The following is a 16,148-nucleotide window of genomic DNA, read 5'->3' on the forward strand; positions in this document are numbered from 1 at the left end:
CTAGGTCTGACATTTTTAAGAGTTACTGGACACATAAATTTGCGTCATGACATGGAAATAAACTGGTAACAGGAAATCCTTCCCCTTTGAAGAAACAGAGGCTCTCAAGTCAGATTGGCTAAGTTTAAATTTTGGCTCTATCAATTACTGCCTAGGTGACCTTAAGCAAGTTTCTTAACTTTCTGTACCTTGCGTTATTCATTTTAAAAATGGTAGTAACAATATACTCTTCCTGTGGTTTTGTTGACATCAAATAAGTTAGTGCATATAAAGTGCTTAGACAGTGCCTGGTGTATAATAAACACTCAGACTGCATGACAATAAGTCAGTCACTTACATTTACTAAATCAGGAAATTAGTTCTGTTAATCAGTAAATAAAGGTGTGTAGGATCTTTATTTCAGTTAAGATTCATAGATAAGTTAAATTATGAGTAAATAGAGTACAAAAATACTTCTTTGTACCTTCAGTATTTGGGGTACTGTAGCATGGATAAATATGCTTAACGTTTACAGAGTGCTTTATTATGTCTTTGTATATACCTTTCCAGCTAGATCTTATCTCCATTTTATGAAAAAACTAAAATCTCCATTTTGTGTGATTTGCTTGGTGTTACACGACTAGTGAGAGGTGAAGTTGTGTCTTAACTATAGGACTTATGACTTAAAACCTTTTCTATATGTATATATGTATACATATATTCGATATGTACATATAGAATACATACATATATACATATTTATAGAATATGTATTTATATATATATAATATATATTTATAGAATACATACATATATATACATATAGAAATATACATATTTCTATATGTACATATATACATATATACTCTTTTAACTGTATGACTTCTTTGGAAATTAAAAGCGTTTTATTTTTAGTCATGAACTTGTCCATTCAATTCCCATGCTGCCTGAATACCCATCTGCTATGTGCTAGACTTTTGAGTATACTCAATAGATTAACTGGAATTCATAATACACTAGAAGTGCCCAGGGTACCTTCCAACATAGTAGGACAATGTACTTGGCCTAAGGGGTCAGAGAGTGCTTTCAAGGAGTTGACCTTGAGTATAATAAAAGTCTGCATTCAAGTATAATGAAGCAAAGATAGGGGAAAAAAATAGGGGTATGGTCGTATGGCATGTGAACTTCAAATAGTTACTCATTCAGCAAGTATTGAGAATAAACTCGGTGCCAAGCAATATGCTAATCACTAGATACATGATGGTTCATGTAATAGACACGGTCCCTGCCTCAGAATACTTCTAGCTTAGTGAGGGGTGAAGGAGCAGAAAGGGATAACCTAACAGAGATTGCAAATTTATGAGTTTCCTGTGCCAGTTACTTTTTCTAGGTAATAGAAACCTAGCAGTGGACAAGACAAACAAGATCATTGTACTCATGACTCTTACCTTCTTGTGGATGAGGTAATGAATAAAAAAGTGAGATTTTCACATATCTGTTGTATAAAAACCCAGCAGAATAGGACAGAGTGATTGGTGAGTTACTGCTTTTGATTGGATGATAGGGGAAGGCCTTCCCGAAGAGTTGACATTTAAAATGAGATTTATGGGGCGCCTGGGTGGCTCCGTCGGTTAAGTGTCCGACTCTTAATTTCAGCTCAGGTCATGATCTCACAGTTTCATGGGTTCGAGCCCCACATCAGGCTCTGCACTGACCATGCAGAGCCTACTTGGGATTCTCTGTCTCCCTCTCTCTCTGCCCCTCCCCCACCCACTCTGTCTCTGTCTCTCAAAATAATTAAACACAAAAAAATTAAAATAAATAAATAAAATAAAACGAGATTGTAATGAGGAGAAAGATCATGTTCCAGTTTGACGGACCAGTGAGTATAAAGATCTTGTGACAGGAGTTATTTTAGCAGGACTGGAGGACAGCAAAAAGGCCATCATGTCTGGAGCACAGTAAATTGGGAGTTGGGGCATTAGGTGACATTCAGAGGTAGGCAGGAACCAGAACATATTTACCACACAAGAAACCTTAAGGAATCAAAAGAAAAAAGAACCCACCAACTATTTCTTTGAAAAGACCAAACAGTATAAACCCTCACATGTCTGGTCAAAGTAAAAAGAGTACAAATATACAAAATTAGTAACAGAGCTATAACCATAGATATGGAAGAAATTAAAATAATTATAAGGAGCTAGTATATACAACTTTGTGGCAGCGACTTTTAAAAAAGAAAACACCTGGGAGCGCCTGGGTGGCTCAGTGGGTTAAGTTTGACTTTAGCTCAGGTCATGATCTTATGGTTCATGAGTTTGAGCCCCACATTGTGCTCTCTGCTGTCAGCACGGAGCCCACTTCAGATCCTCTGTCCCCCTCGCTCTCTGCCCCTCCCCCATGCATTCTCTCTCTCCCTGTCTCTCTCTTTCTCTCTCTCAAATAAACTTACAAAAAAAGAAAGAAAGAAAACCCCTGATTTTATGTAAACAATGGAAAATTTGCAGGTATAGAAAAGTGATAAAGTTCTTGATGCACTACTATGGAATGATATCCAAATTGTTGAAAAAAAGAATGAAGTGCACAGCATTGTTCATGCTACCCTTCGATTGTGCGTAAAAGTGTGTGTGTATACACACATACACATATATATGAGACTATTTGTATATATGGGAGATTATAAATACATATGAGGGAATATGTGTATGTGTATATATCCACATACATATTTATATTTGGATTTGCTTTTATGCATGCATAAAGTATCTTGAAAGGTGCACAAGAAGGGGCACCTAGGTATCGCAGCTGGTTAAGTGTCCAACTCTTGGTTTCGGCTCAGATCATGATCTTGTGGTTTGCGAGGTCAAGCCCAGCATCCAGTTCCACGCTGACAGTACAGAGCCCTCTTGGGATTCTCTGTCTCCCCTCTCTCTTTCTGCTCCTCCCCTGCTCGTGCTCTCTTTCGCTCTCTTTCGCTCTCTCTCTCTCTCTCTCTCAAAATAAACTTAAAAAAAAAAGAGACACACAGGTTATCTTGAGAGATACTAATCACAGTTATCGTCTGTGCCTTTAGCTAGGGGAATGAGGTGGCTAAGGGACAGGGGTAGGAAGCAGTTTTTACGGTGCTCCTTAATACCTTATGAATTTTTTTATACCTTATGAATTTTCAATCCTGTGAATATATTACATGTTTAAAAATTAAATGAATAAAGGAAATTTTAACTACCAGGTTCAGATGGTTTTGTAGTTTTTTTAAAAAACTATTTCAGACCATAGAAAAGGTTAGGAAGCCTCTACTACCTCATTTTATTTATGAAGATTCTGTAATTGCAATACCAAAACATGTATTATAAAGAATAAAAAACTAGACCAATCTCACAGATGGAGATACAAAATATTTAAGTGAAATATTTATATATTTGCGATAGCACTATATTAAGATATTATATGATCAAATAGGAGTATGCTGGAAATATAAAAATAGTTCAGTATTAGGAATTGTATGGATATATTCTTTTTTTTTAATTTTTTTTTTAATGTTTATTTATTTTTGAGACAGAGAGAGACAGAGCATGAACAGGGGAGGGGCAGAGAGAGAGGGAGACACAGAATCTGAAATGGGCTCCAGGCTCTGAGCTGTCAGCACAGAGCCCGACGCGGGGCTCGAATTCACAGACCGTGAGATCATGACCTGAGCCGAAGTCGGACGCTTAACCGACTGAGCCACCCAGGCACCCCAAGGAATTGTATGGATATATTCTTTATAAAAACTGTTGAAGGCGGAAAAAATCACATATTAAGCTGATAGATACCCATGAGGAAGAGAAAGAGGAAACAGGCCAGTAGTCTGAGTGGGACAACCTAGATAGAACAGGCTTAGTGCTAATGGTGTTTTGCAGCCTGAGCACTGGTAAGAAGAGAAAAGTACGTACTGTAGTGTAGAAAGGGCCTGAGCCACGATACAGCAAAGTACACAATATAGTTTCAAAAGCTACTTGTCAAAAATAACTAAGTTAGCACGTTAGCACTTGTAAAGAGTTGAACTTTTAACTGTTTAGAGATGAAGGTATTTTATTCACATGTATACTAGTAGTAAGATACCTGAGGTTTGTTAATATAGTAGATTTTAAGATTGGTTTCTTTTTTTTTTAATGGATATTAATCACCTCCAGTCAAAGTTCAGAATAAAGATGAGTAAAGGTAATTTGGGATGATATGACTGTACCCTTTATACTTTTAATGAAAAGGCCTTAACTTAATTTAACCTACCCCCTGAACTCTGAGAGTGACAATGTAACCAACTACATCTGTGTGGTGCCTTTTAAGGAGCTGGGCCTGGGCCTTAGTGAAGAGCAGATTTCAGAAGAGGAAGCACATGACCTTACAGATGGCTTCAGCCTTCCTGCTTTGAAGGTACTCTGCCTGTGGAAAGGGCTGAAGAAAAGACAGTTGCACTCCGATTGTGCCTGTGCTATCTGAATGTAAATGGGACACCGGTCCCTTGCTGAACCGTCATCATAATAGCCTTCCTGACGTATGTGATGCTGTCTTTAAAAGTTGAGAGCATCATAAAGATTGGATGAGGAGATCCTTATATTCTGATATCAAAATACTTAAAATTCTTACTGTAAGCATATCTTGCCTTAAATCAGAGTTTATAGATAAGTGAGTTTACATTAATAGAAAACCAGCATGAGTGACTTTATGACTACTTGTTTTAACAAACATGGGTAAACAGCATATAAGATCTGTATCTTCCCTTGGAAAATCTACATAAAAGGATATATTTGACTATATAAGAATTAAGCTTCTAAATGAAAAAATTGCAATGATTTTTAACAAAGGTAGATAGAATTCTTTCTATATAAAGAACACTAAGTTATGTTAAATCTAGACAAGATAGGTGGTGCGTGAACTGGTTTCACAAAGGAAGAACTAGAAGTGGCCAATTCAGTTTCAGAGCGTCTGGATGGCTCAGTCAGTTGGGCGTCTGACTCTTGACTTTGGCTCAGGTCGTGACCGTAGGGTTGCGGGATTTGAGCCCTGTGTCAGGCTCTGCGCTGAGCATGGAGCCTGCTTAAGATTCTCTCTTCTCCCTCTGCCCCTCTCCGCCACTCATACATGCTCTTGCTCGCTCGCTAACTTGCTCTCTCTAAAAAAAAAATAGCCAATTCAATCTCGTTAGTAATAAGTAGACATTTTGCCAAGGTTATTGAAAGTTGATAATATTCATTATCTGTGAAGATCAGTAGTCACACACTATTAATAAAAGTATAGATTGGCTCACTTTAGCAGTTAATAAATACCAGTCTTCGGAAAGATACCGTATTCTTCAGTAATCTTAAGCTTAAAGACAAGTAATCAGAATATACTCGAAGTATGTTCATGATATTACCACAACAGCAAATATTGGAAACAAATTAAAAGCTAAGTAATATGAGATTGGTATATTCTTTGGGATTAGTAGTCGAAAAATTGTACGATGGAAGAAACAAAATAAAGCAAGTTAGAAAAACAGTGTGTGTGGTAAGATTCCAGTAGTAATTTTATTTTTATTTTTGGCTTTTTGAGAGAGTGAGAAAGAGAGAGGGCACAAGTGAGCAAGGGGCAGAGAAAAGCGGCAGAGAGAGAGAATCCCACAAGGGGCAGGGAGAGAGAAAGAGAAGTGAGGCTCACCTGAAGCGGGGCTTGAGCTCACCCAGTGCAGGCTTCAAACTCAGAAACTGAGATTAATACCTGAGCTGAAGTCAGACGCTTAAGCGGCTGAGGTACCCATGCACTCCTATGTTATTTCTTAGCTGTTTTCTAAGCCAAAATAATGGTATAATTTTGAATCCTAAACTCTGGATGTATCACTGACTAATTTCTTTGGACTTCTATAGGTCCATTATTCCTACTGTCTTCTTTCCTACTTTGTGTCAAATTTGTAAATAATTCATCAAGGAATATTCATTTACAATAGATGTATCTCATTATCAACACTTCTTTTCTGGGATAGAACTGTTCTAAAATATATACTGGTATTACATGCTATATTGGTATTAGAAGTTCCCACATGCCATGACTACATAATTTGATCAAACATTCTCAGCCAGTCTTGAGGGTTAGTTCAAGCTCAGCTGTATTCATTACTTAGGATAAAGTGAGAAATTTAACCAGAAGTTAAGATAAACAAATTAGTGGTTTGTTTTGAATTTTGATCAGTTTTTTTTATTGATGTAGTCCCGTTTTCTTTCCAGGTTTTGTTTCAACTCTGGGTGGCACAGAGCTCAGAGTTCTTCAGACGGTTAGCCCTATTACTTTCTACAGCTAATTCACCTCCTGGGCCCTTACTTACTCCAGCACTTTTGCCTCATTGTATTTTATCTGATGTGACTCAAGGTCTACCTCATGCTCATTCTGCCTGTTTGGAAGAGCTTAAACGCAGCTATGAGTTTTATCGGTACTTTGAAACTCAGCACCAGTCAGTACCACAGCGTTTATCCAAGACTCAGCAGAAGTCAAGAGAACTGAATAACGTTCACACAGCAGTACGCAGCTTTCAGCTCCATCTGAAGGCATTGCTGAATGAGTAAGTTTAGAAGCCAAATAAGAAAATGTCCCCATGTTCAGCAAGCTTCATTCTCCTGCCATTGTGATGATTGGCTTGTGTCCTAACTGGAAAGTAGCAGCAAAATTAAGACATGCAGCATGAAGGACAGTTTATAGCTATGAATGTAGCAGAGAAAGAATGATTTGGGGAGTCATTTGTAGTTTTCACTTTGTCCGATTTCAGCCCAGAACCTAGAAACATAGGACAAAAACAGGTGTTCATTCTGTTTGAGAGCTGAAATGGAGATGTTTATGAATACTGAGCTTGTTTTAACTCTTTTTAAGTGGGGCTCTTAAACTGGAGCCTGCGGTCTAAGAAAAGTATCTGCCAGCACTGGAACAGTAAGTTTTAAGAGGTATTGTTATATATAGTTGAAGAATAACATATTGCAATTTTAAAAATAAAGCATATTTGGACATTTTCTACATCAGAGGACCAACTTTTTTGGCCCCAGTTGAATAGTGAAGTGCAGGGTCCATAGTTTATATTTGTTTATCTTCTACTTTGCCTGGTATTATTGGTACTCTGCCTTGGTCAAATGTAGGATCCAGTCACTCCAGTGAAATTTTTCTGTAACGGATACTTGTGGTATAGGGCTGGATCAGATGGATGGTTGGGTTCATGTTGTGTTGGTAATCAGGAAGGTCATAGGAACTTAATGAGTTGATGAGATTGTAGTTGATGTACTCGACCCTGGATACCAGGCAAGAAGTAGAAGGGGAGGGCAGGAGTCCATTTTGTAAGATCAAAATAGAACAAAACAAGTCAAAAGCATTTGAAGTCTCAGTAAAATCAAAGGGCTAGTTCACTGGAGTGAGGAAGGATATGATGAATAAAAATAGGAAATTAAGGTGAGAGAAACATTTTGAGAAGGTAAGTTTTTACCCGTCTATTTACTGTCTGAGCTGGTCTCTAGCTGCTATTCTAAGAAAGCAGATGAATGAATGCTGACCTGACTCAGTCTTATCTCCCACAGGGAGTATGGGAGACAAGGCAATCTCTACTTGAGTGGGCAACAAAGGTCGGGCCTTTGTCAGGAAAAAATTTCAGTGGAAAGGTTGTATTGGGCAAAGGTAGAGTCTCTAAAGAATTAATTTTTGGCAGTAGAATCAGAACTACACAAGACATAATGGAATGCATTAGAGTGAGGGAGGATGGCTCAGGGAAGAAAGGCCGCACTGGATGGACATGAACAAGAGGGGTTTTGTGCCTTGGGCAGAGATTGTGGATTATGCATGGGAAGGATGTCTCCAGCTTAAAAATGAAATATTCTATATATGCTACTATACGTCACCTTTCAAACAGTATACCGGTCACAAACCATCATCTGTGATTTGCTCTATAGCACAGCTACACAAAATTTTTAGAAGTGTTGTCTGAACACTTCCAAAAACATTTGTTTTGTGTTTCACTCCTCCTCCTTACTTGTCCCCATTGCTCTTCCCAGTTGCTGATACTAGGGCATTAACCCTTTAACTGTTCTCCCTGCCTCCAGAGAGCTCCCTGCCAGATTAATGTTTCTGAGGCATATATTTGCTTTCTCCCTTAATCAAACATCTTCACTGGTTACAGAGTACAAGCAGCATAGACAGAAGTCTGTGTAAAACATTCTGTTGAAAGAATTTGCTATAACTCTATTATAGTCTGCTTTTCAGTCCTTCTCATTCTTTTCCTTCAGTCCAAACAAACTGCATAAATGCCTTTTCCCATATACCACTTAGAATGAACTTTCTCATCTTTTGTACATGTTCACATTTTATCCATCCTTCAATGCTTCCTCAAAAGTACCTTTTCCTTATGGGCTTTCCTATGGGCTTAGCTTCAGCCCATATTTACAGCTAACAGCTGTATAACTCTGGGCAAGTTTCTTTAACTCTCTGGACCTAATTCCTCATCTGTAAAATGGAAATAAAATGTTAGTTATAACTTTTTATGATATTGTATTATATTTCTCTATAATGCATAATTTCCCTGATTTAGCTATTTTTCCTATTAAGTATGAAATGAGCTTAATTTATCATTTCAGCTCATAAAATGCCTCGTATATGTAAAAGAAATATTGTTGAATAAATAGGTGATACTCTTTATAAGCTTTTTACAACATTATGATAAAATACACGTAACATGAAATGTATTATTTAATCATTTTTAAGTGTACAATTTAGTGGCCTAAAAAAGTAAACATACATTGTTATGCAACCATCACCACTTTCCATCTCCAGAACTTCATCTTTTAAGCTTATTTCTTAAATAAGTCCTGTGAGTTATAAATTTTCCACTTAATATTTTAGAAATCAGTTTCTGTTTTTCTTTATTACTCAGGGTAATAATTCTTGAAGATGAACTTGAAAAGCTTGTTTGTACTAAAGAAACACAAGAACTAGTATCAGAATCTTATCAAATCCTAGAACAGAAGTTGAAGTTGATTCAGCCCCATGTTCAGGCGAGCAACAATTGCTGGGAAGAGGCCATTTCTCAAGTGGACCGACTGCTCCGAAGAAACACAGATAGGAAAGGTACCAATGAGTGCTTCCTTTCATACACACTTGTCAGACATGCTTACTCCACGCCAGTAGGGTTTTATTAGGTAGATTTCTCATCTCCACGATGAAAGCGACATGACAAAACTTAATTTACTAAAAGAAAGTTGAACTTATACATACAAACTGACACTGAATATATAGTCTGGCTCTTTGTAAACAATAAATGAATATGTTTTGAAAGTTCTCTGAATCGTAAACCTCCTTTTCAAAAACTTCAGTGAGGGGCACCTCGGTGGCTCAGTTGGTTAAGTGTCTGACTTTGGCTCAGGTCATGATCTTGCGGTCCGTGAGTTTGAGCCCCGCGTTGGCTCAGTGCTGACGAGCCTGCTTCAGATTCTGTGTCTCTCTCTCTCTCTGTGCCTTCTCCACTTGTGCTCTCTCTCTCTCTCTCTCAAACATAAATAAACATTAAAAATAATAATAATGAACTTAAATGAAGGGATAGATTTTAATAGGTAGTATTCCATAATTAGAACTTTTAGAAACTCTTTTCCCATTAGTGTAATAATGAGTTTGATAGTTAGGGGCCAGAAGTTGAATCTTGCTTTTAAGATAAAACACTTCAGCCATTCATAAATGATAAATAAATGCTATAATAGGTGGCACTGCATACTTGTTATTAAGGGTCTAAAATGTATTAAATGCCATTATTTAATGGTAACATTGGAATGCTTTGTATTGCTAGGCAAATGGGCAATCTTGAAATTTTATGCGAAACTGCTTTAATTTGACCCATTTTTACTAATCACTAATTCATTGTAAATATTTGGCATATTAATTTCTGAACTTGTGCTACCAAACAATACCATGTTTATCCCTTGGACCTTTATGATAAAGTTAATCAGATTTACGTATAGAAATTGTATTGCTGGCAAAGATGATTAATGCTTTATCATCCTGTTAGTCATTTTTTTGTTTCCAGCTAGATCTGTCATACTTTAATGTCTTTAAGAAGCTGAATAAGTCTTTACATAGGGAAAGTATTAACTTTATTCAAAGGAAGTGTTAACATGCTAATTACTGATGCATCACCAATAGATTTCCTTTATATCTAAAATGTAATTGGCAAGTAATTTTTTTCTTCAAAGGGTAAATTTGCCAAGGATTTTTAATATATGCAAATATTTATGCATGTTAAACTTTCTGATGTGACTTAAGTCTAGAGCTTTTGAGTACATTTTCTTCAAATGGAAACATTCAGAACACCACTGGGTATTAAAAGATACATCCCATTCATCCCTCCCCTTAGCATACTCTGAGATGCTGAATCTTAGTCACTTAAACATAATTGTCAAAACTGTCTCCAAATCATCGGGCAGGTGATAAGCCATTATGTTCTCCATATGTGGCTTTTGCTTATAGGTGATAGTGATAAGAATTAAGATACAAGTCATTTTCAAACTTTTCTCCGTAAAACGCTTATAGTGGCCATGGCTATACAACTTTGAATAAAATATTTATATGATTTTTTTTTAAGAAGCAGGTGCTTTATTTAGCTGTTAGCTGGGTTTTTTTTAATGTTCATTTGTTTATTTTGAAAGAGAGTGCTCACGCATGCATGCTCATGCAAGCGAGGGAAGGACAGAGAGAAAGAGAGAGAGAATCCCAAGGAGGCCCCTGCAGAGCCCACCACAGGGCTCAAACTCACAAACCATGAGATCATGACCTGAGCCAAAATCAAGAGTTGGATGCTCAACCACCTGAGCCACCCAGGTGCCCTAGCTGTTAGCTCTTTTTTAAGTTATTTTAAAACTACAGAAGTATCACCATAGCTCACGGTACCCTTCATCCATATTCCTCAGTTGTTGACATTCTGCCATATTGGCCTTACCTCCTTATGTATCCATGTATAAATTCTTTTGGTAGTATTTTTTTTTAATGTTTATTTATTTCTGAGAGAGAGTGAGCATGAGCAGGGAGGGGCAGAGAGAGATGGAGACCCAGAATCTGAAGCAGGTTCCAGGCTCTGAGCTGTCAGCACAGAGCCTGACATGGAGGCTCGAACTCACAAACTGCGAGATCATGACCTGAGCTGAAGTTGGACGCTCGACCGACTGAGCCACCCAGGTGCTCCTCTTTTGGTAGTATTATTCTGAACCATTTGAGAGTAAGATGCAGACATGAGACCACATTACCCCTAAATCTTCTGTTTGCATTTTTGAAAAATGGACATTCTCCTACATACCCCCAATATACCACCAAAATGAAGACATGAGCACTGATATAAATTGCTTTCTTATCCACAGATCCCATTCTAATTTCACTGATTGATACAATAGTAATTTTATATGTCCAGATTACACATGGCATTTAGCTTTTATGCTCTTCATTCACTTTAGCTTTTCTTGTCTTTCATGATAAGTATTTTATTTAAAAAAATATCCTGAGGTTATATAAATATCCTTTCTTCACCAAATATTTACTCGCTATTAAGCATATACAATCTATATGATGCACTAGTATTCCAGATATTTACTCACGAGATATAAAAATTTAATGTTCACATGAAAATCTATAAACAAATGTTTATAATGGCTTTATTCATAATCACTAAAAACTAGAAGCAGACCAGGTATCCTTCAGCTGGTGAATAGATAAACTGTTCTATCCATACACAATGGAATAGTGCTCAGCAATAAAAGAAGAAATGAACTACTGATACATCATTAAGACGGAGGAATCACTAATGTGTTGTGTTAATCACTACATAGTCTATGATCCCATTTAAATGACATCCTTAAAACAGTAAAATTTCATGGGAACAGCAAACATACCAATGGTTATTGGGAGTTGGATATGGAGAGATGAATAACATAAGAAATGTTTTGAGGTGAAGGAACTGTTCTCTATCTTAGTTGTGGTGGTAGTGGTTATATGACTCTAATTTGTCTAAACTCATAAAATTATATACCAACAAGAGTGAATTTTATTGAGTAAAATAAAATAGCTTAGACTTTTTCACCCACTAGTTTTAGCATCCATTTGTGGATCTTGCTTGAATTAGCTGTTATTGTGATGGTTGCCAGGTGGTAATTTTCTAATTCCATTTTTCCTTTTATACTTACTAGTTGGCATTCTATTGTGAGCCAAAGCATCCCCCTTTTCTGCTTATTTATATCAATATGGATGTATGGATTCTTATTTTATTCTGTGGATCATAATTTGTTATTTTGTTGCTCAAATTGTACAAAGTTTGACCAGAGGGAGCCCATTTAAGGTTTGTGTCATTTTTTGATCATTTTTTGATCACTTCTTTATACTTTACTTGCCCCTAGCCCTAAGGGGTGCCCCTTGTGGGTGCTAAGTATGCTCATAGCCACTGGGATGTTCTTGTTTTTACCAATTTTCAGTGTAGAGGACAGTGAAATATATCTGTGTATATACTTATACATACATATTTCTACATCTGTCCATATATGTTATAAACCATGGGTTCACATCGATACCTCCAAATCAGTTCCATGGTTCTTCCTGTACTTCTCCCTCTGTATATTTGTACCACCATGAGAAACTTGGCTCTCATTATCTTCGGTATTAACTTATTTATTCAATGCCTTGTATGTAAGCAATCACCTGATAATATGGACTGTCTCCTAAGCCACATTGCTGCTGACTCACACCTAGTGAGAGTCCTTCCCATCCTGTCTCATTCCAGTCCAGCTTGCTTTGTCCACACTAGCCCTTGACAGCCAGGAGTCTCCCCTAACTCTGGTCCCAACCAGTTATCTGTCATTACTTTTAAAAGGTAGAAATCTAGATGTCTAAAGCCTAATTCTTTTTTAAGTTTATTTATTTTGAGAGAGAGAGAGAGACTGAGTGAGCGAGCATGAGCAGGGCCAGAGAGAGAGAGGGAGAGAGAATCCCAAGCAGGCCCTGCACTGTCAGCGCAGAGCCGAAGTCTCACGAACTGTGAGGTAATACCTAAGCCAAAACCAAGAGTCGGACACTCAATTGACTGAACCACCTACGCACCCCTAACGCCTACTTCTTTTTTTTTAATGTTTATTTATTTATTTTGAGAGAGAGTGAGTGAGCAGGGGAGGGGCAGAGAGAGAGAGAGGGAGACAATCCCAAGCAGGCTCCACACTGTCAGCGTAGAGCCCAACACAGGGCTCTAACTCACAAACAGAGAGATCATGACCTGAGCCAAAACCAAGAGTCAGATGCTTAACCAACTGAGCCACCCAGGTGCCCAAGCCTACTTCTTTTTAAGTAGAGAGATAATGTTGGAAGGTAGAGAGCTGGATATGAGAATATGAGAACCCTCTGGTTAGATACCAAATACCAATGTTAAGTAATGAAAGTTAACACCTGGGTGATCTTTTCAAGCTATGACTTGTGAAACCCATTTCCAATTCTAACTTCTGAGAATAAAAATAATATAAGGGAAATGTAAGATTGAAGTTTATTTTTTGTGGGGAAGAGTGATGGTCTGTCTTTGAGACTTCCCATGCCATGAACGAAAGTTGATTTGTTTAGCGAGTATTTAGAGAGGAAGTACCTGTTGTGAACCAGATACTATGGTGAGGTGAAGAAGGGAGAGGAAAACAAGTTTCTCCTCTGAGAGTTTAACTTACATTGTAAATCTACCGCTATTACCATTGTTAACTTTAACATCCTTAATTTTTTTATAAATTGAAAGTTATAATCAGAACGTCAGACTATGAAATTGGCAAAATATTAGTACTAAAAATGTTTTTTTTAATTCGATGTTCACTCATTTCTGTGTGGCCTATTGCTTTTTAAGGCAAGCCTGAAATGGTGTGTGAAAACCCACGTTGTACTGTGGTACCTTTGACGCAGCCAACTCTACACATCGCGGACAAAGATCCAATCCCGGAGGAGCAGGTAATGGTGAAAATTGCTGTTTTCTTCCCCCTAAAGAAGAGTTTCCCATACAGAGTTTACCTATCTATCTCTGTAAGTGGTGTGGATCATTACTGACTAAGTTGTTAAATTTATGTTTGTGATGAGCTTCAAAATTACCACACAATATATTGAACTGATAACAAATCATTAGTTCTTAGTACCTTGAGTTTGAATCCACTGAACCTACCAGCAAATTTTTATAAAGATTTTTTTCTTTAATATTTTATTTATTTTTGAGAAAGAGGGGCGGGGGAGAGAGAGACAGAGAGAGAGAGAATGAATGAATGAATGAATGAGTGGAGGAGGGGCAGAGAGAGAAAAGGGGACAGAGGATCCCACGCAGGCCCTGTGCTGACAGCACCAAACCTGATGCGGGGCTTGAGCTCACAAATGGTGAGATCAGGACCTGAGCCAAAGTCAGACTTTCAGCCAACTGAGCCACCCGGGTGCCCCTACCAGCAAGTTTTCATGTTCTTGTATCTTACTGTCTATTTCTTAGACACTTAAAAGTGATTAAATACCTTAAAAATTAATGCATTGGCAAAGGTGCCTTCTACAATACTGGAAATGTGAGTGGTGGTTACCAGACTGTATACATATGTAAAAATCCTGTACACTTAAGATTTGTGTATTTGGCAGCATGTATGTTATACCTCGCTTAAAAAAAAACAATTTTTCAATGATTTCTTTCGATACTGACAAAGATTTCTTTTGTTTATCCTAAGGAAAACTTTTTTTCCTTCAGTCATATTGTCTACTCAGCATTCTTAATTGCAAAGGGAGACCAATCTGTTTAACAAACAAGAAATTTGTTTAAAAAACCAGGAGGTGACTGACAAAATATCTCTGAGGGCCTCATAGTTACGTTTGAACTAGGATGGGGTAAACAGCCCAATTTACTCAAAAGAACTGTTCCAGTTCCAGCAACATCATTGCCCAGTCATTGGTTGTAGCCATTGTCACTCGCTCCATCATTGCTGAATAATAAAAACTACCTTCAGAACCTCTACCTCTGGAAACTTGATCTGCCACCATTCTTGCCAGAGTGGATTCCTTAAAACGCCTGCTTCCCTTGTGACAAACTTCTGGGTCCGATCTGATCTATATACATATGATTAGAGGATCCCGAGTCATTTGCCTGAATCATAACTGCAAGGGAGGCTGGGTAAGCAAGGGGCCTAGTCTGTGTCTTAGTGATACGAAGAACCACAAGATGAGGTATTCCCCAATTCTAGGAATAGTGTTCAAACCTCCTGGGAAGTCAGAAAGAACCACAAATACGGCCACAAGAAGGCTAATATACCTGACCACTTCCCCAAACCACCAGCCCTTCTAATTTTGATTTGTTTTGGCAGAGCAAATAACTATAATATTAACTAGATCCACAGGATGGTATCAGAGCAGAAAAATAATGATTGAAGTTATTAAACTTTCTTATCCACGGTCCCTTTCATTATCAACTGCTAAGTTTTTTTAAGACTTCCAATTTACCTATAATAATATGTTTGCTTTGTTTGCCCACCTTTGCTTTAGTGACCTGTGCCAAGAGTCTTCATTGTTTAATCTTGGAGATGGGTAGGTACAAGGTAATGAATGCTACTAGAAAATTGTCTGCTTGAAGTAAAGTGCTTTTTCTTTATTCATTTTCAGGAATTAGAAGCTTATGTAGATGATATAGATATGGACAGTGATTTCAGAAAGGATGATTTTTATTACTTGTCTCAAGAAGACAGAGACAGACAGAAGCGTGAGCATGAAGAATCCAAGAGGGTACTCCAAGAATTAAAATCTGTGCTGGGATTTAAAGCATCGGAGGCAGAAAGGCAGAAGTGGAAGCAACTTCTATTTAGTGATCACGGTAAGCACTGACTTCAGAGTAAAAGGTTATTTTAATGAAGGGGACTCTTTTTTTCTTGAACTACAACTTTTATTTTAGCTGTAATTCTTACAGCTTTAATTTTAGGGATCTCTCAGCAAGTATAGTGCTTTTTCTTCTAGACACAAAATCAATATGATCAATAAAAGACTAGGTATATAATCAAATTGGGAATATGAAATCAAGCTTTTTCATCAGTAACTTGATGTTTTACTACATTATTTTGGAATGGCAGTGAGTTGAATAAATATGATTTCAAATTTAGTGAATTTGAGATTCTAAACTCTTC

At 37.4% G+C, this 16,148-nt stretch overlaps 2 protein-coding genes across 3 annotated transcripts in view; one reads left to right on the forward strand and one right to left on the reverse strand.

Annotated features, from left to right (window-relative positions):
- The window catches only part of VEZT (vezatin, adherens junctions transmembrane protein), a 71,831-nt gene that overhangs the window by 42,434 nt on the left and 13,249 nt on the right, over window positions 1-16,148 (forward strand). The window contains exons 8-12 of the mRNA XM_078449587.2: window positions 4,245-4,392; window positions 6,219-6,550; window positions 8,894-9,087; window positions 13,862-13,962; window positions 15,634-15,841. Of these exons, the coding sequence (XP_078305713.1) occupies window positions 4,245-4,392; window positions 6,219-6,550; window positions 8,894-9,087; window positions 13,862-13,962; window positions 15,634-15,841 (983 nt within the window). The remainder of the gene's footprint in view (window positions 1-4,244; window positions 4,393-6,218; window positions 6,551-8,893; window positions 9,088-13,861; window positions 13,963-15,633; window positions 15,842-16,148) is intronic.
- Window positions 1-16,148, reverse strand: part of LOC132693931 (uncharacterized protein C3orf20 homolog) — a 192,912-nt gene that overhangs the window by 32,757 nt on the left and 144,007 nt on the right. The gene's annotated exons all lie outside the window — the stretch shown is intronic.

This window comes from Panthera onca, chromosome B4 (genome assembly GCF_046562875.1).
Source record: "Panthera onca isolate mPanOnc1 chromosome B4, mPanOnc1 haplotype 2, whole genome shotgun sequence".
NCBI lineage: Eukaryota > Metazoa > Chordata > Mammalia > Carnivora > Felidae > Panthera > Panthera onca.